We start from the raw sequence: 21,041 nt of genomic DNA on the forward strand, positions 1-21,041 counted from the left end.
CTGACATGGAAATCAACCTAACGGTCACTCATTGTCTAAGTTGATAAACCAGAGATTAACTTCCTCCCTCAATGAAAAAAAGTGGGCCACGTTGCCACCAAACTCAGACAGCCCCGGAACAAGTTTCCCCGTGTCCTACCCACTCAAATATGGTGGCCAGATGCTGGGGTTCACAAAGGTTGTGGCAGACGGTAATGACACATCTGGTGATTCTGTGGCCGTTGTGTTGGATTTGGGCTCCCCTACTAGAGGTAGCGAACAGCCAGATGGCGTTTCGGGATACATTGTGATTTCGGGAGATGTGGCGTGCCAGGTGCTCTGGGACGCATCGACGGTGACAGACGCTGAGGTCACCAGCGTTCACGGTGAGAGGCAGAGTCACAGCTGCTTTCCGATAGACCTTTGGTTCCCTCGCCAATGTGGAAATCAGGTCACCTGCTGTACTGCATTGAAGTGCTCAGTGAAGTGGGTGGCGGGCGATGAGCGTTCCACTCTTGCCGTCTTCCTCTCTGTCTCTGCGGTGGTCCTACCTTCAGTCTCTCTCCTCCTTTCCCCTCTTCATTGCTTCATCTTCCTCCCTCTATAGGACCATTGCGAAGGTTGTGAGTCAGGTGGATGCGTTCCAGAGGGCGGTGTACCCCTTCACTCCAGACCTGGTGCTCCAGGCCTACCTCAGGCAGCGCATGGCACAACTTGGCGCCTGCGATGTCCCCTTGCTGGCTGCCGAAAATGAGGCTAACTTCCACCACACCACCACTGACCGCCACACCCGCCGTCTACAGGACACACTGAGAAGAATGAAGGCCACCTTCCAGTGAATGGTGACTGATGGATCAGTATGGACTTTTAGATCATAATTACTTATGAGGGGGATCTGTTTGTAGGTCAGTACTCCTCTGAGATATCCTTGTCAGACAACTTCTCAGCAGACCCCAAACCTGTTTCATTTTGTAGCAGTATATGGGGTTTGGGAATTTGTTAATTTTCCTTTATTGGTAATGACATTAAGACACATTGATGACAATCCCTACTGTGTTTTGATTAAATGACCAGCATGAAGGCATATAAGGTTTAGACCACAACTGTCATTTGGCCGTTAGCCAATGGACTCAACCCTTGATTTTTTACCTCATATCCCAACAACCCATTGGACAATTCCAACTCCATGATTTGGAGTGGATGACAAAGTCATTTGAAACATCTTTGTAAATTTTGCAATTAGGATAATATCAAGAGAAAATACTATTTTAGAACCCTTCTGATAAATGTTAATATATGCTCACATTTCTTATGTACACAGTTTGTATGCTAGTTTCTAACACACCCTTATAATGTTAACTTGCATGAATGTTTGATTACTTAATTCACTGTCATTAAGTATTATAGCTCAGTGAGATTTGAAAAATCATTTTGAAACAACCACAGATAGCTAATGACTGTGATCAGTTATCCAGAGCATGATTAAAATACATTGCCAATGGCTACTTGACATGATAATTACAGCAATTTGAGAGATTATTTTTTTTTTTGAATTGATAGTACATTTTCATAGATACATATGCCTAAATAATTGCTAGCTGTTCCAGTGTATAGGAAGCAGAATATACAGTAGGCTACAAATAGTTGCATAGGCATATGCACTTGCAAAGGAGAAGTGATGTGTGGTAAAACCATGATTAAAGAACAGATTCCAATCATCAGAGATTATAAGGTAGCTTACTTGAACAATTTTAAATTACTGAATGTTCTACTTATTTTAGTATGATCATGACAATACTTATTTTTGTGTTAAGGTTTTCTTACTGAAGATTATTATGTTTTAGGCTTTGTAATCATAATCATTAATCAAGCAGGTTACAGCATAACATGCTCAGAATGTGTAGCAAACATTCTATTAAAATATGTATTACATTTTTTGTAGTCTGGTGCATTCATAAGGAAAAAATATTATACGATACTGCTCTCTGATGCTGAAAGATCAGGTACATTATAATTGTGTCTGTCTTCGGTCCGTTTGTGTCCGTGTGTGAAATTTGATAGTAAAATATCTACGAATACTAGGGCTTTTGCCATAGATATGAGGAAATGTGCTCTGTGTGGACGCGACTTTCCGTGCGGGCCGGGCAGCTTCCATTGTTAAGACATCTTCAAAGTGCTCGAGATAAAGGGTCGTAATTGGGATGCTGAGAATCCAAGCTTTCGCAGCCACTGTCTGATGATCGATAAAGGAGACATTCAGTATATCCTTATCAGCATTGTCATAGCTAAGCGATCCTTTTAGGATTATTGTCCCTTAGCTGTTGGGGGTTATCCATCTGAAAAGACTGCAATACTTGAAGGGCTTCGCATACGAGAGACGCCCGGAGACAGTGGCCTGGTCGTGTAATTTGGGTTGGTCAAACTTCTTCAACAGCACATTTCTCAATTATTCCTATGTTCTTTAGTGAACATCTGGTTTAGTGAACATCCTATTTGAGAATACACATACGTAAAATTAAATCCAGCCATTTTTGCGGTTTTCTGATTTCTTGCTCGTTCTTAGCCAATTACATGACAACTGGCTCAAAATCAACCCTAATTGTGTTGCTACTGTAATTCCTTTGATCTGTAAATTCATGTTTAAACCGGCTCCGCCAAACGCTGGCTGTTGGGCCACTGGCGCCAGTGCTCACCGGGGAATCGAAAAGGTGTTAATACTAAACCATTAGAACAGTATTGTACTTGTCTTTGTTTTACATAGGATTGCAAGTGTGGGAAAAGAGACTTATAGGAAGGAATTATGTAAATACAATAAGGCTATACAGACACAGAAGTAGTTATAACATGGTGTGAAATCATAAAATTGTATCAAAAACCTTTTAACAAACCCGTGTTTTTGTCCAAATTATAAGACAAGAGGACATCGTCATTGACCTAATATCAAGTTAAAGATAAATTCGTTTGTCTTTTACAATTTTTATCTGTGGTTAAAGTTGGTTACAATTTTTTTTAGTCTGCCTGTACTCAATTGTCACGTTCGTTTTTCAAAACGTCACGTCTTTTTTAGGAATCAACGCATTTTAGGCCTTTATTTGTAACAGTATTATATCCTTAGAATTTATGCAGAGGTGCTGTGCATCGTGTAATACAGCTGTTTCGGTTTCAAATGGGGCAGGACAAATGAATGAGCTCAATTGGTTCTCACAGACTTGGTGGCGCCAGGCTTTCACACACTCACAGGATATGTAAAGACTTCAATAACGACCCATTAGGCCCTAATCATTGGGAATCGATCAGGCGTTAACACGCCTTTGTAGATGGAAATTTGGGAGAGGGCTGGGCCTATAAATGAAGTGCCCCCCAACAGGTCTTGCCACAACATTCTCAGAACCTTCTCGGCACCTACAAGCAAACATGGTGAAGAACTTCTCTGTAGACTGGCTGGCGCAGAGCCATCACGACTCCCACCCAAAAGGACCTGTGGACACTGGAACTTTGGATATTATTCCAAATCACTTTCGACCTCACGTGCCTTGCATGGTTCAGCCACGACAACCAACCTCTTATAACAAGGTCCATCTCCAGCCAAAACCAAAGGCCACAAGGATTGAATTAATGGATTCCATAACTAATTGTCAAAAGGCAGAATCGAGGTTATGTTCATCTGTGCATCCGGCCATTTGCTCTTCCCCAAGTCGTAAGTAGGCTACAACGGAAATTATAATGAACAATTATGGTAATTACTCATTCAAGTCATGGTTTTCGTTGAATGCATTGTATTGTCTAATATTTATTTTACCACAGTTTCAGAAAACAGCGGTTACTCTTCGGGATATGACAGCGAGGCTACCTCCTCGGAATGTCCCTCCGTGGAGGAGGGGAGCGAGGAAGAGAGGGACGGGGCCAAACGACGTGCGCGTACTAGGTTCACGCCAGAGCAGATCGAAAAGCTGGAGAGGATTTTCTTCAAACACAAATATCCAGAGGCCGCGGATCGAGTCAAAACTGCACTGAAGTTGAACCTCTCTGAAACTCAGGTAATACAAGAAACCAGAATAAAAAACGTATAATAATAGCCAACAGAATTATTGGTCTTCTGTGTGGATTTCGTTTTAAGTGTTGTCATGTTATCTATTTCAGGTGAGAACTTGGTTTCAGAACAGGAGGATGAAACTTAAACGCGAGGCCCAAGACTTGCGCATAGAATGCCTCGTTCCGGTTCAGCCCATGCTCCCATTTCAGTCTGCATACCTTCAACAGCACCTCCACCAGATGTACCGGCCGGTAGTGCCACATATCCAAATGCAACAGATCGTTTCACCCCAGCACCATCATCTGATGATTCCCAACGCACATTACTACTAAAGACGATATACAAAGACACTTAAACCATAATGCAAGAGTTATTGTTGTCTGCTGGTTGTAAAAATGTTCATACTTTTTTAAATATGTACAAATAGAGTATATTTATCTTTCAATAAAGTATATCTTATATCTCAAACTTTCACCGTCTTCCTATCAAATGTCAACATTTTACTACACAACTCCCACCAAATTAATTAGTTTAGGTGTAGACTGCAGACATATGTAAAACAGCAATATTATATTCATGGGCATGTACATTAAGCCTAATTTAATTCTTATTATGGTATATATACAACATGTCAGATTACATAAGTTTTATTATGGGATCAGTCCTACATATAAGACATTGTTTCTCCTTATTTTGATCGTACCTCCGAGGGATCCTTTGAATGAGTATGAGTTCAACAAGCATACAGATTAAAATGTTAATCAGAGAAGTTTTAATAAGGGGAAACATTTATTTTTCAGTTAGCTCCAAGTTTGAAGCGAGATTTATATTTCGCGTTTGACCCAACCCTTGCGAATTGGGGAGAGGTGCGGGAAACAGCAACATGAGCGCACTGGGAGTAAATGGGAGTAACCTGGCTCAGTGACAAAATGCTCCATGTTTATCTCCGCAAGCACTGTGTTCTGGAATTATCATACTTAGCCAAGTAACGCCATTGAGTGCGATTCCTAAAGTGACCATCAACGCCAATCAGTGGTCTGTCAGAACAGACAGCCTAAGCATCTTGATTCTGTTTTCGTGTTATACATACCGCATTAGTATTTGAAAGCACTAAAAAACCTCCGGTAGCCTACTAAAGATACATTGTCTTACCACGATTATCTAAAGGCTATGGAGGCCCAGAAAAAATTAAGCCGTGATGGGAATAACGTTTTCCAGACGTAACGAGGATCGCTGACAGCTTGCATACCAGTCTACGTTTTTCTATTCAATACAGTATAAGCTAACAGTGGACTTTCCTGACACATGCGCGGACAGACTCCTATAACCTCTACTGCGCTCGCGTCACTTTCCTCTAGCAGAAGTCCTCACATACTATGCTTTCATATGCGCGTGAACTAATTCTGTTTGTCCTCACTGTGGTACATCAAAGGTTGGCTAACGGAGAGATCATGGTCAACAATTAGTTCTAATTGAACCAGTCATTGATGAGTTTACACCTACCACATGAACCCTGGGGACTGGCTCCAGAGTGTCTGGGGTTTTGTGTGCTGAACAGCCCGATCTCAGGTTTGAAGTTCAGCCTGGGGTAACAGTGTGATGATGTGATACGATTGCTGAACCACTGTGCCTAAAAGAAGGGAATTGTTGGTCACTATTGACTATATGAATAAATGTGAAAACCAGTCAGTCATTGTCCAGTTGGATCCACGAAATTGTGATACTTTGAAGAAGGTAGGCCTATTTAGAACCTAAAATACATTTTGTCAAATACTTAGGCTATAGAGAAAAAGAGAGCAAATACTGTAGGTCTTGTTATAAATATTTACGGTGATATTGCTTTGCTGAGGCTGATTAAAATTGTGAAACTACAAGACTTGTTTCTTCAGTTTCACGGTGCGACAGTGGCCTATAGAGCAAATGCCTTTTAAATTCACAAGTAAACAGAGATCAAACGTGATTCTCTCACTTTCCGTTTAGGCGTGCTTATGGCCATCACACCCACTTTGTCAGACAGACAATTGGTCTAATCAGCTTCATGTTGGCGGGTAGACAACTAGGCGCTTATGTCTGCATCTAAAACAATTGTCTTAAAAGTCGCCTGTCCAGTAGCTACAGTCTCGGCAGATAATCTAACGTATGTACACAATGAAAAGCCCGTGTGCCTATAATTCCAGCACAAAGTCACAATATTAGGGGGGCTTAAGGTACAAGTTTCTCTTTTTTTACTAATGACATATTGTTATATAACCATATCTGAGCCCTAAGATTTTGTAAATACCGTCTCCTTTAATCGAACCGACCTTTTATTTATTGACGTGCCTATATAATTTCATTATTATTAAGGGCAAATAAAAGGCAAAACTTGGAATTTGATCGCGTACCCAGACTTGGCGGCACCAAGAAACATCAACGAGGCTATTGAACGTGTGAAACACCACAATTGCAACATCTATTAATTGCAATTACAGTGACAATCAGGTTTTTTATCGTTCCTCTGAGTCTCTTTGCATATGCAAATACTGGGGTGTCTTCTATATAGAGAGAGGAGCGGTGACCGGAGGCCTACAATAGACTAGCAGGACGCAGACACGAAGAGCGAACGGACATGGCGAACTTCTCAGTAGAATGGCTTTCTAAAAGTTGTTACAACACTGTAACGGGCAGAGTGGACGTGAAAGAAGACACAACTCTTGGCAGACATTGTAGAACAACGTCTCAAATATGTGGTGAAGTTTTTCCTCGAGCACCATCAACGTATACAAGGGTTTCAGTAGAGGCGAAACTACACAATGAAGTATCACAAGACGTTGACGTGGAAGCGCTTGCAAACAAAACGGCTAAAGACTACACTCCATCGTCTCCAAACAGTAAGTTAATACCTTTCCATTTGCGTTTGAGATAATTAAACCTGGCTTTTGACAATATTGGATGCTGTCAAATAAATCATCGTGATATGACCGACAATATTTTACTTTTCTTCTTTCCAGACAGCTGTGGTTACACGACCGGCTCTGAGAGCGAGGTTGGGGACGATATTGAGGGCGAGTTTGCACTGCAACGCAGGTTGAGAACCAAGTTCACCACTGATCAGATCAGCCGACTAGAACGCACCTTCAACAAACACAAATACCTCGGCGCAACTCAAAGGAGAAAGATTGCGGAGAAACTGAAGCTTTCCGAAACTCAGGTGAGGGCAAAAACTATATAGCTGAACCTTTGACCTGTCATGAAATATTTGATTCGAACAAGAATTACATAATAGTTCAAGCATTTACAAATGTTTCATGTTTTTCCTTCAGGTGAAAACATGGTTTCAAAACAGAAGGATGAAGCTGAAGCGCGAAGTCCAAGATCTGCGCCCAGAATTCTTCGCTCCACCTGCATCTCTGTTGCCACCGCTGGTCTACGTAGCTGCTCCATCGTTTCAGCACCATACGCTTGGTGGACAGCTCCGAGCTTTCGCCCAAAGCACCCAAGCGCTCTACCCACAACAAATTCAGAGAGTCCCCATGCAACCGATGGTTCATCAACAAACAGTCAACCCCTTGATGTTGCCACCCTGTTACTACTGATTGAAATACAATCAGAGACCAAATATAATAATATAACTGCTTATTATTTATGTTCAATTATTTGACTTGCATCTGGTTGATTCCAATTCGTATCTAGAATCTAGATCTGTATATAAAGATATATATATATGTATCAAGAATAAAAAAGTCACTCGTTTCCTGTTTCATGCGCGTTTCATTCTTCGTATATTGTCTTTCACATTTCGGTTTATTCCTTGTTTAAAAAAACAAGCACGTTTTACACGAGGACTTATTTTATTAATATGCTTTCCACTCATCTTTCTTCCACGAAAACAATGCAAATGCTATACTAAATTAAACAATTATCATAAAACTATGACTTCAGAAATGTCGGTTTACAGTTATTGTGTAGCTATGATCAATAACTATGTTAATAAACCCTTGCTACCTGCATGTAAATTAGGCAAAAAACTGTTCCAACAAATGATTTGACGTTGATCTTGGGTGTCAATTCTGATAGTATTGCCCATGGCCTCAATACGTTTAGAAAATAAAATGTCAGAAACATGACTGTGTCACAAGTTTGTGGTGAAGACGAAGGAACCAATCGCAGTATGGCAGTCGATGTTCAATCCTTTTTAATTTAAACAAAAGTAACGCCGATCACTTATTACTTGAAAAATGAAACAAAAGGGCTGACAATGCCGCAACATGGAACTCACCACATGCCGTACACAAGAAGACATGGAACAAAATGATCGACGAATGTGGGGAGCAGAGGGGAAACATTTAAACACTTACAAACGATGTGATATGGACCTGGTGTGCATGGTTAAAGACATGTGACACAAAACAAGTCCGGGATAAGTGATGGGAAAGGAGAGTGCACGGAACGGTGGTGCTGCTGCTCACCGTACCGTGACAGACTGCCCCTCCTTCAATGGAAGAATGGCGGGTTCTGGACACTAAATGTGAAAAATGGCGGGTTCTGGACACATTAAGTTGAAAAAATAAAAATACGCATTTGGTTAACAAGATCTTTTAACAACTTGAAGGGCGGTCTTCCAAAAACATTAGATTAATGTCAGAACGCGGTATAGGCCACTCAGCCTGTCTGATTAGCCGTATGGGTTTGTTTGCCAGCAGCACAGACAAATATTTCTTCGATTTCGTCGGGTAGTGGGGCTCTGCGCCTTGACTGAACTGCTAGCATGAGATTTGCATCTTCAAAGAGACATCAAAGCGGAGGTAACTACGATATTATTGCGATCTATTGAGCTCTATTGTCTCTCAATCGGAGGATTCTCACCTACTCGAGAGGCGCGAAGGAACGGCGCCCTAAAGTCTGGAATTGGTGTAGATTGCCTCACGTTAAAGTCATTAGTTGATACCAGCTAAATACGTGGCTGATTGAGTCATTCCGTTATAAACAATTCTGGAATTATTTGATGGTCAATCCAATTTGCCACTGGGAAATTCTTGTTGAAACTCTCTTAATTTCACCCCTTATCGGCTGATATGCTCACTGTTTATCTACACCAGGTCAAAGAGAGTTAGTTTAAAAATTCAGAAACAACAGATACAATACTTACTAATCCCGATGTATTCGAGGTCAAATATGTCCAGATAGGGATGTTTACTGATTTAAGACTTGACACGGGATGGTATCGAGGAGTGGACAGTCTTACGAAACCACAGCCTCCCGGACTGTGCACTCAGTTAAACAATAGGTCTAAATGATCATTTTAGCATACTCAATGGTTTATTCAAAATGTAAGCATCACTGTCACCTAGGGCCTACTACTGCTGGACATTGGGCTTTTCAAAAAAGGACAAATTCGGCTCTCCAAAACAATATCTAATTGATATTGATACTGAATAGGTTTTCTGCAGTTTGGGTTCTAACTCTGGGTTTCGGATTGCACAGATAGATCTGTTGTTGCATGATCAGAATTGTGATCTGCATGATGTTTTAGAGGCCCCTATAGGAAGTAGATTGAAACTGTCTGGCTATTAAAATTAACTTCAAGTTTCATTATGAGATATTAGGGTTTTGTCTAGCCTAAATGGTAGGCTATATACATTTTTATAATTAAAATGTATGTATTTTTTAATTGTTTTAAAATATATACTTATTTTCTAAGTGCTACTCAATAGTTTACTTTTCATATTATATGTCAGGAACAATATCTTAGATGGATTAGGTGAGTTCTCACCCATTAGACCACTGTGTGAATCTTCAGTCCAAGTCATTCAAATATATCTTGTTGATGGTTTGCTGAAATGGGGTCAAGTACACATCTTGTTATAATTTAGCAATACTCTACCAGGGTATGGTCAATATACCACGGCTATTTGAGGAATTGTTTCGAGCGTATACTGAGCATATTGAGCATATACCGTTTACCTAAAATGTATTACTCTTATAAACTGGTTACCAATACAATTGCAACATAAACTCTCTCATATAGCACAACGTTCAGCCTATTAGTGTTCAGGGTTTAAACCACCTTTAATAGGAAAATCCAAACACACTATCAAGTAAATTACAACGACTTCAAACTGATCAACTGACATATTATTCTGATAGACATATATCAGTGTTAAAGACGCTTATTATATACATTTTACAGACATCAATCAGACATATCAGATATGGTTTTCAGATATCATGTCAATGCTACAGTTAGGAGAGCTTTATACTTCAGCTTAATGAAAATGTTGTCTGACTAGAATTGACAGGAGTTTTAACCAAGGCAGGTAGCCTCACTTGTATTGTTTCAATTTGGAGTTGGGTTAAAAATGGAAGACAACTTTTGGTTGACTCTTGCAATTAAAGACAAAAATAAAGCAATGCTTTCAATCAGCATGGGTCGTTTCAGTTAATAAATTCCCAAATATGTTCTTGGCCTCTCCCTCCATCTTTTCAGTTTAGGAAAACAATGACTGCAGATCAGCTATAACCAACTGACAGATTACAGCGAATGCTGAATGAATAAAATATACAGTAATCCGTACTTCTCATTCACACGTGAGGATATGCATTGGGCGTGTTTGAATGACAACTACTATTTCAGTGAATGTGATTCAGGTGAGGATATGCTAACTGCCCCTAAAGCTGACATGTTCTGTGGCTGAATGGGTTCAGACAGAGTGGAGCCGACAGGACTGAGGAGAATAGGAATAACAGGCCCAGTGGCTGTTGGCTGAATAATGACTTCTCATATTGTTCTCTCATCAGTCAGTCTTCCTTCTTATCCTAGGCTACAGATACTTTCATACTGGCAACATTCTTCAAAAACATTGCATCTTATGCTATCTAAATGATTAGAGTCATAGACACAATTTTTAGAACCATGCATCGCTTTTAGAACCACACTATTTCGAGCCTTCTCTTTCTCATTACCTCTTTACAGTCACAATTAATTGAAATAATTCACCATTTCTCCCAGAAAGCTATTGACATCTTTTGTCATCCATGTAAATGCATTTCTTTAGTTTACAGTTGAAAAAAACTAATACAATTGGGAAAATGTACAAAATCTTAGCCTCCACCAAAAATCAGAAAATGACCTGGGCAATATTGTTGGCACATTCTAGAAGTGGGTAGGATTTGTCTGGTAGGAGATCCAGTAGGTGTTGAGAACAAGTTTGAGTTTTTTTTGGTAAAGCACAACATCTCTATGTTTACAGGGAAGAACACCTTCCCCATGGTCAAATTTGACTTAGTTTTGGTGAGGCTAGATCTAAATTCTACCTTGAAACCTTTGGAGACCTGAAAAGAATTGGGAGGCCCTCTAAAAATCTGGGAGAACTGGAGCATTTAGCAAACAAAGAGTGGGACAAATGGCCTGTACAGTGTTGCTAGAAGGTCTTCTATGGCTATAGGACATTCTTGAATGTAATTATTTTGGCCAAAGGCTGCACTACAAAATATTTAGTCTATTGCGTTAATCAATTTGTCAATGCCAATTCTATTTAGATTTTTGCTTTGAAATAACATTAAGTTATGAATATAAAAACAAAGGTATTAACAGTGAAATTAAATTTTTTTTGAGTTATTTGACAATTGTGAGTTATTTGATGAAAATGCAAGTGTGCTAATGTTTTTGCCACAACTGTATGTGGATATGATTCTGTTAATCTCAAATAATTGAGGAAAATCTATTATTACATACTTCTAATATTTACCTTTCATAGCTAAGGCTAATTAAGAGAATTTGCTGGGCTCTAAACCAGCTTTTGTATAGCCTTGGACCTTAAAATCTGAATGTTGTATTGAAAACCTTGTAAGGTCATTAATGCGTGCCAATAATACAAAATGGTATTGGTGGCATCTCATCTAAGGCAGTGATTAATTTAAACTCACCATGGCAACATTTATGCAGTGTCTTTATTTATAGTATTCATTCCCTGCCAACACACTCATAATTCTAAAGTCATAGCATTCCTATGAGAGCGATCGCCCTGGTGGTAGTTGTAGGCTTTTATACTGTACCCTGGACCTTTGGGTGAGTTAATTTGACCATTGGAAAAAGAGCTACTGTGTAAATATTCCAATGCATGTTTGAATTAATTTAGCCCTTGCTCAACGGATATCTAGAAAGGCTAATCTATTATATAAATCAATGTAAGTGTATTACCTGAATCAGATAAACTGATTCCTCTCTAAGTATTCATGGTTATTCAATTTGGGATATGTTGCCTATATATAAAAAAGGAAAAATGTTCCAATCAATTATTGATTCTTTTATTCTAGATTTTTTACACACTTAGTTACTGAACAACTGACAGATCTATACACATACAAAATGGACAAAAAAAACAGATTTTTATTTATTAAGCAATTGGAAGTCGACAACACAAAAGTTATTGGACAAAATGAACTACACCATAGTCAAAGCACAAACTATAGAAACTATCAGACGATGATTACCGATTGTTTCAGGGCACTGCAAAATCGATTTTTCTTAGGTCATTATGACATGGAGGCTCCACTGAATTCCTAGTGGTGTGATCTGGTTTTCGGGAGTCCTCCAGGTTAAAGATGGGGGGAGCTGGGATTACTTTGGGCTGAGGTGGTTGACCAGGGATAGTCAGTGAAATACCTCTGCAGCCCCATTTTCCCATGCCCTATGCCTCTTTAAAGCTAGATCTCAAAGAGGTATATGCATAGGAAAAAGGAACAGCGAGTGAAGATACCCCTCTCCGACCAGCTGATGTGAGGACCTGAAAGGGAGAGGCACAGAAAACCTCACAGAATGAACTCTTTGGAAATTCAACTGGTGTGTTTAAAAAACTTTAACAGCAAAATATGAAAATGACTATAATCTGCATGAGCCTGGGAGAATATTTTATTAAAAACCAACCGACAAAGCAGCATTCTGTACTACATGCGTTTGGGTTAAGACTTAAAGAAACACATAAAGAAATACATAAAAAGACTTGAAATGAAAATAAATATGCAAGTATTGTTTGAAGTGGTACCCATACGCTCAGAATAAATATATATTTAAATACATATTTGACAATGCGCAACATTTTCCGAATCTGACTTACCCTGTGTAGCTGCTGAGCCTTCTCCCCAAAGCAAACACCTTCTCATGGGGCATTTATCACTCCCCAGTGACCTTGAAGATGTTTGAGAAAGACACAGTAGCAGTTTCCTGAGCTCCGTCAGCACTTATGCCCCCTCCTTGATTTTGCACCTGCGGAGCTGCCCCCTAAAAACACCCACGTTAAAGTTGCCAGCAACAAGTGCGACAGACCCGGTGTGCCTCATCTGAGGTTGATTGGCTGCAGTTCGTTGGCCGTTGTAACCCAGGTTGGACTGGCTACATAATAATCTGCTATCTTCCTCTTAGACGTCAACAGCACAGAGAAAAAGGAGGGAGAGTTGGGACAGCTTGTTCCGACCCGCTGAAAAGTTCCTTATCGGTTCAGGGCCTCTTTCTCTCTCTCTCTCCCAGATTGAGACCCATGCTTTTGCACTCGCCAAGGTCTTCACACAAGGACTCTCCGGGTGTGCTGAGGTGAGACAGAGTACACTCACACACACCCACACACACACACACTGCAGCAGTGCGATTGTCTGGCCTGCCAAGGCCAGAGGCAAGCCAAACCCTCTAACCAACCAGAAATGAAAACTTTCTTCTTTATTTCTCACTGAAGAGCAATGTTCATGTATAACAGAGATTGGATGTGTCATACATGCCTCTCTCGTTTTTTTTTATTGTTACTTTAATGACCTGGTTAGGGTTAAATGTCGTGCTCATGGTCACATTTTAGGCTTCAGGGTTAGAACCAGCAAGGTTTCAGTTACTGGGTGAATTCTCTTCACTTCTAGGAAAACCCACCTACCCATCCTTACAGGACCATATTCCCACGTGAATAAGCTAGGAAAATCTGGCCAACTTTAGCATTTAAATAGCAGAACTGAACAGGACCCAACAAGGAATGAGTGTACCCTGTTTTACAGTCGTATAGTAGGGAGGTCCTGTATATTGTTCTCCTATCAGGATGTGATCGTATCCTGAACAATATCCAGTACATTTAATATACTGATTTCAGACGTGAATGTGCGAATCCTGCCCTGTGGTGAAAACGACTGCTCTTAATTTTATCTACACCATTCATCATGTCTCATCTTTGACTTTCCACTATCACCACTAGGGGGCAGCAGTTTCAAGCCCTGGATGGGAGTACTGCACTGATGCAGACTACCTCATGTGGCCCTTGGACTGCTCTGTCCTCTCTTTACCTCCTCTCTTTACATGTCTTATTAATCTCTTCCAGTATATTTACAAAACAGAATAGATGTCCTCTTGTTACTGTCAGTTTACTTTGAATTCCCGACTCATTTTACTCTCAGTCCTCAAGAGATTCCCTTTAATTGGCTATCCTTAAACATGCAGAATTTTACACGTCATTTTTTGCAGCGTTTTTATATTTGAAGAGAAAATTGCAGACTTCAGCAAAACTGTCTCCCATCTCAGAAGTGGGCAACAAAAGCAGATTTTTAATCTAAATAGACCTGCCATGTATCACCAACTATTTTTGGAAGTGCAACATTTCAGAAGCATTATATTTTGACGGATGCTCATAGCATATTCAGGTTTATCTGCATTTGTTTAACAAATCTGACATTTTTGTTGTGTTCAAATTAAAATAATTGGCTACATTTTCTGCCTGAATGACATTAGGGGTGCCATGCAGCCTAATGGTTGAAGTTATATCTCAGAGTCGACAAGGGAAAATCCAACAGTTTTACCCATCTTGAAAGAGGGAATACACTCAAATCATTTCCCAGGTGGCTAATGTTTCCCATGCTGCCATTCATTGTGGGTTTGTGTAAAAAGTCGCTGTTTCTCTTGAATCACATGTTCATTTCACATCCTAAAACGTGCTTTTGACTAGACCTCATGGCTTGTGAACTCAATCCTTTGTCCATGATGAAAAATGTTATTCAATCAAACCCACATTGCAGTATTTATGAGGTAACTTTTTTTTCCATGGTGGAATTAACTCCCAAACTGGTCTCCCATACTAGTGCAGGCACGGGATGAATACTGATACAGATTTGCCTTGACTGTAGAGGTTTTCTGCATTGCATTGAGAGTTCAATCCACTATAAATGTCCATCTATCTTCCATTCTGGACAGTGATATCCCAGACAATGACCTGTGAGGCCCCACAGCCTTTTGGAAGAATTCATGTATTTTATGTATTGGACAAGAATGTTGTGGATTGATGATCTCTTCTGAGCGCCACTGCAATTCTCTCTCCACTTCTGCATCTCCGCAAGAGCGTATTCTTCTCTTAGTCCTGTCTCTTCACCAGGTTGGACGAGTCCGTCAGACAGCTGGTGAAGGCACACCCATGGCCCCACACATAGGGGCCAATCTGCATCAGGCAACGGGGGGTGGGGGGTAGTTGTGGGGGTGGATGACAGAATGAGGCCATAAGGTGGGGAGCCAGGAGAGAGGTGGATGCACTATTTACTCCGGGTGCTGTGTCGGAGCAGGCCGCTGGGTAGACACCATGCATCCGGCAGGCTGGCTCAGAGGTCATGGAATGGTTGGGATAGGAAAAACAGTCAAACCTGATAAACATTGTTCCTCTTGCTCAGTTTGAACTGTTGTTAAGAGAGAGAGTGAGAGAAATAATTTCATTTAAATAACATTAACATCAAATGAAAATACAATTCTCGATTCACAACGGAAACGATTAAGGCGAAACACGTGCACGTGCAATATTTCGGCCAGATCACTGACCTGGAAAACGTATTAACTCTCTGGGAACATTGTTTACCTGGTAACAAACATGCCATTCTCCAACAAATAAATGATGTTGCTGGTCATGGAATAGTTCTGTTTCCAATATGAGATGTTTTTAGTTGCTTCCCAGCAACTGCTTTTTTTCTTTTTCTGTTTATGGAGCTGGAACGACCTACAGAACCAGACTTCCCACCTCATTGCTTGTTCCTTTTCAATACACATTGTGCGAGATGTCATCGTTAGACCTCAGTAGCCGCGGGGAGTATCGGTTATAAAAGTGTTCCTCATTACCTTGTAAGTTGGCGGTGCAACCATTGACACTTTCACTAAAACAATGTATCCCCATCTGGCATCAAGGCTTGTTCATCTAAATGTAACTTGTGTGATGTAAAAACCATATAACACTAACCGTAATGAAGGATGATAAAGTGTTCTGTCCTCATAGCCTGGCTTTTACAGTGACTTTGAGTGATGATGTTGCCTCCTTTATAAATAATTGTACTTTTTCATTGACCTCATTATTATTCACTGAATTCATGCTATTAGAAAACATTTCATCCAAAGCTACTTGCAGGAGAGTACATTTAGATTTTGTCTGCTCCCTGTGATTCCTGTGGGAATAGAACCCACAACTGTGTAGCTAGTCCTCACTCATACCAAACGAACTACGCTAGTTCACTTAATAATGAACAAGGGGAGGTCTGAACCCCAGCTGTCTCCCAGTCGGTGGTGTTCATGATATCAGCAACACAGCATGAGACTGCACTCTGGTAACATTATGACAAGGCTCTCTCTCTTCTCCGCTGAGCTATCGTAACTCCTTCGTACACACCATACCCCAGGTCCTATTTTCATTCTTTTTTTCCCTCTCATTATTTAGTTGACTTCATTACCCAAGGCTGTGCCGTTAATATGGATTTATCAAAGGCCTCGTCTGAGGTCAAAATCATTGCAAGCCCTCATTTGGACAAAGTTACAGGCATGTCCACATTTCTTCGGTGTCTCATCCACTTGACCTTGTTGCTCACCCCCATTATCAGTGCAGACCAATCTGTTGCCGAGCGATCTAACCGTGTTCGATGTCGGGATTTGTTAAATCCATGGCTGCCCCCCCCCCCCCCTCGCTGGTGGTTCAGAGACAACAATGCCTGTCAGACCCCAGTCACAGACATTTCAATTTATCTGCCTCCCTCCCTCTGGCCTGGGCAAATTAACACTTCAAATGGAGCGGGTCCCTGGGTTTCCCCTGGAGCACGAGGCTCGGGACTTTGTCTCTCTCCCAGTCTGATGAGTGCCTCTGCACCCTGTGGCCCGTCTGACTGTCCCTGTCGAAAAAACAAAGGACTTTTAGGTGGAAACAAGAGCACACTAAATTATTCTGTGTGAATAGAGGATCTTAATTGCATCGGAGCCTATTTCTGTTTCAGAGCAAGAAATGTCCAGTGCATGTCCAGACTGTTTGAATTCTTCAAATCTTTGCCATGTGATAACTAACTGTTACTGTGGTATAATTATGGCAAAATAATAGTTAAACATGATATTAATATGCCGTTTGAGTCCCTTATCTAATGATGTTATTCAATCAAATCCTGTCACCACATTTCTAGAAGAATTGCACTGCATTAACCTACGTGTGCAGTGACTAACCACATTTTTATAGTTACATGACAATAAATCTATTTGAGTTCAATTTTCACGTAATTCATTTAGCGGACAATCCCACCCAGAGCAACAGTGTGGAGTGCACACTTTTTCATTCATTATTTCCTCTTAGACAGTAGACACTTTTGAGTAGATTAATTTCCACATGCCTTCTTGCGTTTGAACATACAATGCAAGATCGTGAGTAAGATGGGAACAACTTTCCCTGTAGCGAAGCGGGATGACTTGGCATCCTACAGCTCTGTACAATAGGAAGTAAAGACATCTGATTGTCTGAGACAGTCCGATTCATCAGATTCACCAGTGCTGCCTGTTCCTTCCTCTTTCATTACATTAGCCGGTTTGATCTTTGCTAATAGCACCATAATGCTGCATTTAAAGATCAAACACTGATTAATGAAATATTTAGTGTTCGCACAGTCTCTTTGCCTTTGTAAGCCTTTGATAGTCTTGACTATGCAGTATTGTATTTATGATGTGTGGGTTTCTAAAGTCCCTGTGCTTCTCACCTTTTTAATTTTAGGACCCTCTCCCCTGCCCTTTGATCTCTTGTTTTCCCTCATACTCCCTGTTGCTGAGGGAATACCTGAATTGGAAAGGGTCACTATTTCAATGACAGTAGCTCCTTTTCAGATGTGGACAGAAAAAGGAACAGTTCAGTGGTAGTTGGATAAAAACAGTTCAGTGGTAGTTGGATAAAAACAGTTCAGTGGTAGTTGGATAAAAACAGTTCAGTGGTAGTTGGATAAAAACAGTTCAGTGGTAGTTGGATAAAAACAGTTCAGTGGTAGTTGGATAAAAACAGTTCAGTGGTAGTTGGATAAAAACAGTTCAGTGGTAGTTGGAAATTGACTTCTATTTTCTCGTTTACCCCCCCCACTCCCTTCTCTTCCTCACTCCCTTCTCTTCCTCACTCCCTTCTCTTCCTCCCTCCCTCCCTTCTCTTCCCCACTCCCTTCTCTTCCTCACTCCCTTCTCTTCCTCACTCCCTTCTCTTCCTCACTCCCTTCTCTTCCTCACTCCCTTCTCTTCCTCCCTCCCTTCTCTTCCTCACTCCCTTCTCTTCCTCACTCCCTTCTCTTCCTCACTCCCTCCTCTTCCTCCCTCCCTTCTCTTCCTCACTCCCTTCTCTTCCTCACTCCCTTCTCTTCCTCCCTCCCTTCTCTTCCTCACTCCCTTCTCTTCCTCGCTCCCTTTCTCTAACTCTCTTCTTGTGCTGGGAGCTGTGAAGGTCACTGCCTGTTACTTGTTTTGACATTCTTCCAGTTCTGATCTGCCTCTGTTTCTCTCAGTCTTTCGCCAAAGTTTTGTCTCTGTCTGTATTTCTGTCTTGCTCTCTGTCGCTGCCTCTCTCTCGGTTTGTCCTGTTTTTGTCCATACCTCGCAGTTTCTCTTACTCTCTCTGTCGTTGTGTGTCCATCTGTAGTTCCTATTGTAATTACAGTTATGTACCTATACTTCAAGGTTAAGGCACAAAGCTGATAACAGCTGATAACCTCTACATTCATTCTGAACGACTCTTAAATAATGATTGGTTGGAAAGTCACAAACACCTCCCTCCTCCCCAAAACACCACCGTACAACCATTGGTAATAGTGAGAGGTTGGCATCTTTTGTTTCAATGTCGGGTACTTATTATCGGGATTCATTTAGTCAATTCCTCCTCACTCCTTAGAAACTGTAAGACATACAGTATATGAAACACTAAAAAACAAAAGGAGACTGCCTTGCAAAGCATTTAATCACAAATCCAAAATGTTTATTTAAGGGACACATTTCCTATTATATGCTTACAGAAGGCACTGTGCAACTGAAGGTGATTCCTATAGTGGTGGGAACCTGGTGGGAGAGGAAGAGATAAGGTTAAGCAGCTGGGTTGTCTCCAGGGAACAGGGTGTTCTCGGACCCTGATACTGGTGAGTGCTGGTGGGAGGGAGGAGTACTGAACTCAAGGTACTTGTGGTCGTGTTCTGTGTGTGTGTCCGTTTATGTGCATTCATGTGTGTGGTGACATGACGGGAATGTTTCACTAAAGGTCACTGATGTGTTTTGGTTCATAACAATATCTTAGCTTTCTTCTGAGCTCCACCGGCTTCACATCTCTCACTAAATGTTCTTCAAACTGTTCTTCATTCCCTTCCTGGATTCTACTTTCATATTGAACAATTCAGTTCCATACCAATGAAAATACCTAACTCACAACAAGCTGTTAACTTCTATAATCAATCAAGGCTAATGAAAGCATAGGTCAGGGTGATCCTGCCCACAGCAACCTCCGAGGTCCGGCCTCAGTGTTCCCTTTTCATCTATCTCAAAGACCTTGTTTGTATGTGCCACTAACAAGCCTCCCATGTCTTGATTTGGTCCACATTCCCCTAAATTCAGAAGTGTGTCTACGCATAGTATTGAGATGCATCTCTCATTCGTTCACTCTGTCTGCACTGGTGCTCTGGTCTCTCCGTCTGGTCTCTTCCATTTACCTTTAGTTCCATTAAGCAGACACTCTTTTCCAGAGAGACCGTTCATATGTTGTTCTTATTGAAGCTTCTGTATTCATTTATTCTGAAACAAGCATGTCAGAGGTGCTACCTGTCACGGATTCCAGATGACGGGATAGCGATAATTAAAATCGCTTCATTGTCCAACTCCTGCTATACCTGGAATGTTGCTGCTACACAAGCATCCCAATTCACATTAAACTATAGGTAAACCCAACCCATTTAGACCTTTCCACATCAGATTATTTTGGTCTGATTGTTAATAAAAAAAAAAAAAAGGAAAATAATAGATAGAACAGAATTGGTCTTCCTGTGTAAACGTAAGTGTGCCGGATCACAATCAGATAACTATGTGTTGATTGTCTAAAAAGGTGGTCCCAATCAAAATGCGTCTCGTTATTAACTGCGCGTGTTTAACCCAGGGGTAAGCAGGGCTAATGTTAAGTCCTTCTGTGTATCCACTGTGACTTCACTGCCTGGAGGGTATTACAAAATCTGTGAACAAATGTTACTTTTAATGAGCTGTCACTCCTCGTTTCATCCTTACTCTACAGTTTCCCGGATGGATGTGTTATGGCTCTACCAACACCTGTAATTGGAATCTGGCTCAATAGCGGCTGGCACGGAAAACGAACAGGGTCTGTTTAGTTGATCAACTATCTCATATTGAATATGGAAGAGAACGTTATTAGCCTTTCCTCATGTGGTTTGCCGCAGGGATTCCTACGCAGGATGAAGGAGAGAGGATGAGGCATTTGCGGTGTGTATTCTGGTGGTGCAGGTGGGACGCTCTGTGAAAATAACCCCCTCTGTTGGTGGCTCCCAGCGTCTTTCCCTGTGACAAATCCTGTCATTATTACATACAAGGCTTCCTGCTGTGGGGGGGCCAGGTGTTCCTGGGGCTGTCGCAGAATTGCAAGATCTTGTTTGGGAAAGTTCAGTTATACGCTCTCTCCCTGGTCTAATTGGGGTGGTACGTCTCCTGATGCCGAAGACCCCTTCACAAGCAAATCCTTAATAATAATAACAGTCTGCATATATGTCGAAATAGGCTCAT

At 41.0% G+C, this 21,041-nt stretch overlaps 3 protein-coding genes and 1 long non-coding RNA gene across 6 annotated transcripts in view; 3 read left to right on the forward strand and 1 right to left on the reverse strand.

Moving 5' to 3' along the window:
• LOC105025938 (kinase non-catalytic C-lobe domain-containing protein 1) overlaps positions 1-1,914 on the forward strand; it is a 37,078-nt gene extending 35,164 nt beyond the window's left edge. For all 3 annotated transcript variants that reach the window (XM_020047013.2, XM_034292932.1, XM_010897011.3), the window contains exon 30: positions 587-1,914. In XM_020047013.2, coding sequence (XP_019902572.2) covers positions 587-818 — 232 coding nt within the window. In that variant the 3' untranslated portion in view covers positions 819-1,914. The remainder of the gene's footprint in view (positions 1-586) is intronic.
• Positions 1,915-3,346: 1,432 nt separating this feature from the next.
• On the forward strand, positions 3,347-4,393 carry vox (ventral homeobox). The gene is made up of 3 exons (XM_010897018.3): positions 3,347-3,676; positions 3,784-4,016; positions 4,120-4,393. Exons 1-3 carry the CDS (start codon positions 3,394-3,396, stop codon positions 4,342-4,344), a joined length of 741 nt encoding a protein of 246 aa, XP_010895320.2. The 5' UTR covers positions 3,347-3,393; the 3' UTR covers positions 4,345-4,393.
• Positions 4,394-6,620: 2,227 nt separating this feature from the next.
• Positions 6,621-7,587, forward strand: vent (ventral expressed homeobox). The gene is made up of 3 exons (XM_010897017.1): positions 6,621-6,882; positions 7,003-7,202; positions 7,315-7,587. The coding sequence occupies exons 1-3, from the start codon at positions 6,621-6,623 to the stop codon at positions 7,585-7,587; spliced, it is 735 nt and encodes a 244-aa protein (XP_010895319.1).
• A 4,775-nt stretch (positions 7,588-12,362) lies between these two features.
• LOC109615844 lies at positions 12,363-13,534 on the reverse strand. Its single transcript, XR_002196847.3, has 2 exons — positions 13,108-13,534; positions 12,363-12,777 (listed from the first exon to the last, which is right to left on the reverse strand). It is a non-coding gene; the product is annotated as an uncharacterized LOC109615844 (long non-coding RNA).
• Positions 13,535-21,041: the final 7,507 nt, after the last annotated feature.

This window comes from Esox lucius, chromosome 6 (genome assembly GCF_011004845.1).
Source record: "Esox lucius isolate fEsoLuc1 chromosome 6, fEsoLuc1.pri, whole genome shotgun sequence".
NCBI lineage: Eukaryota > Metazoa > Chordata > Actinopteri > Esociformes > Esocidae > Esox > Esox lucius.

Bases quoted from the DNA above. Each gene is read 5' to 3' on its own strand.
- vox (XM_010897018.3), top strand. From the start codon at position 3,394: ATGGTGAAGAACTTCTCTGTAGACTGGCTGGCGCAGAGCCATCACGAC. The intron at 3,677-3,783 runs GTAAGTAGGCTA...ATTTTACCACAG, and splicing joins CATTTGCTCTTCCCCAAGTC to TTTCAGAAAACAGCGGTTAC. The intron at 4,017-4,119 runs GTAATACAAGAA...TATCTATTTCAG, and splicing joins TGAACCTCTCTGAAACTCAG to GTGAGAACTTGGTTTCAGAA.
- vent (XM_010897017.1), top strand. From the start codon at position 6,621: ATGGCGAACTTCTCAGTAGAATGGCTTTCTAAAAGTTGTTACAACACT. The intron at 6,883-7,002 runs GTAAGTTAATAC...TCTTCTTTCCAG, and splicing joins CACTCCATCGTCTCCAAACA to ACAGCTGTGGTTACACGACC. The intron at 7,203-7,314 runs GTGAGGGCAAAA...TTTTTCCTTCAG, and splicing joins TGAAGCTTTCCGAAACTCAG to GTGAAAACATGGTTTCAAAA.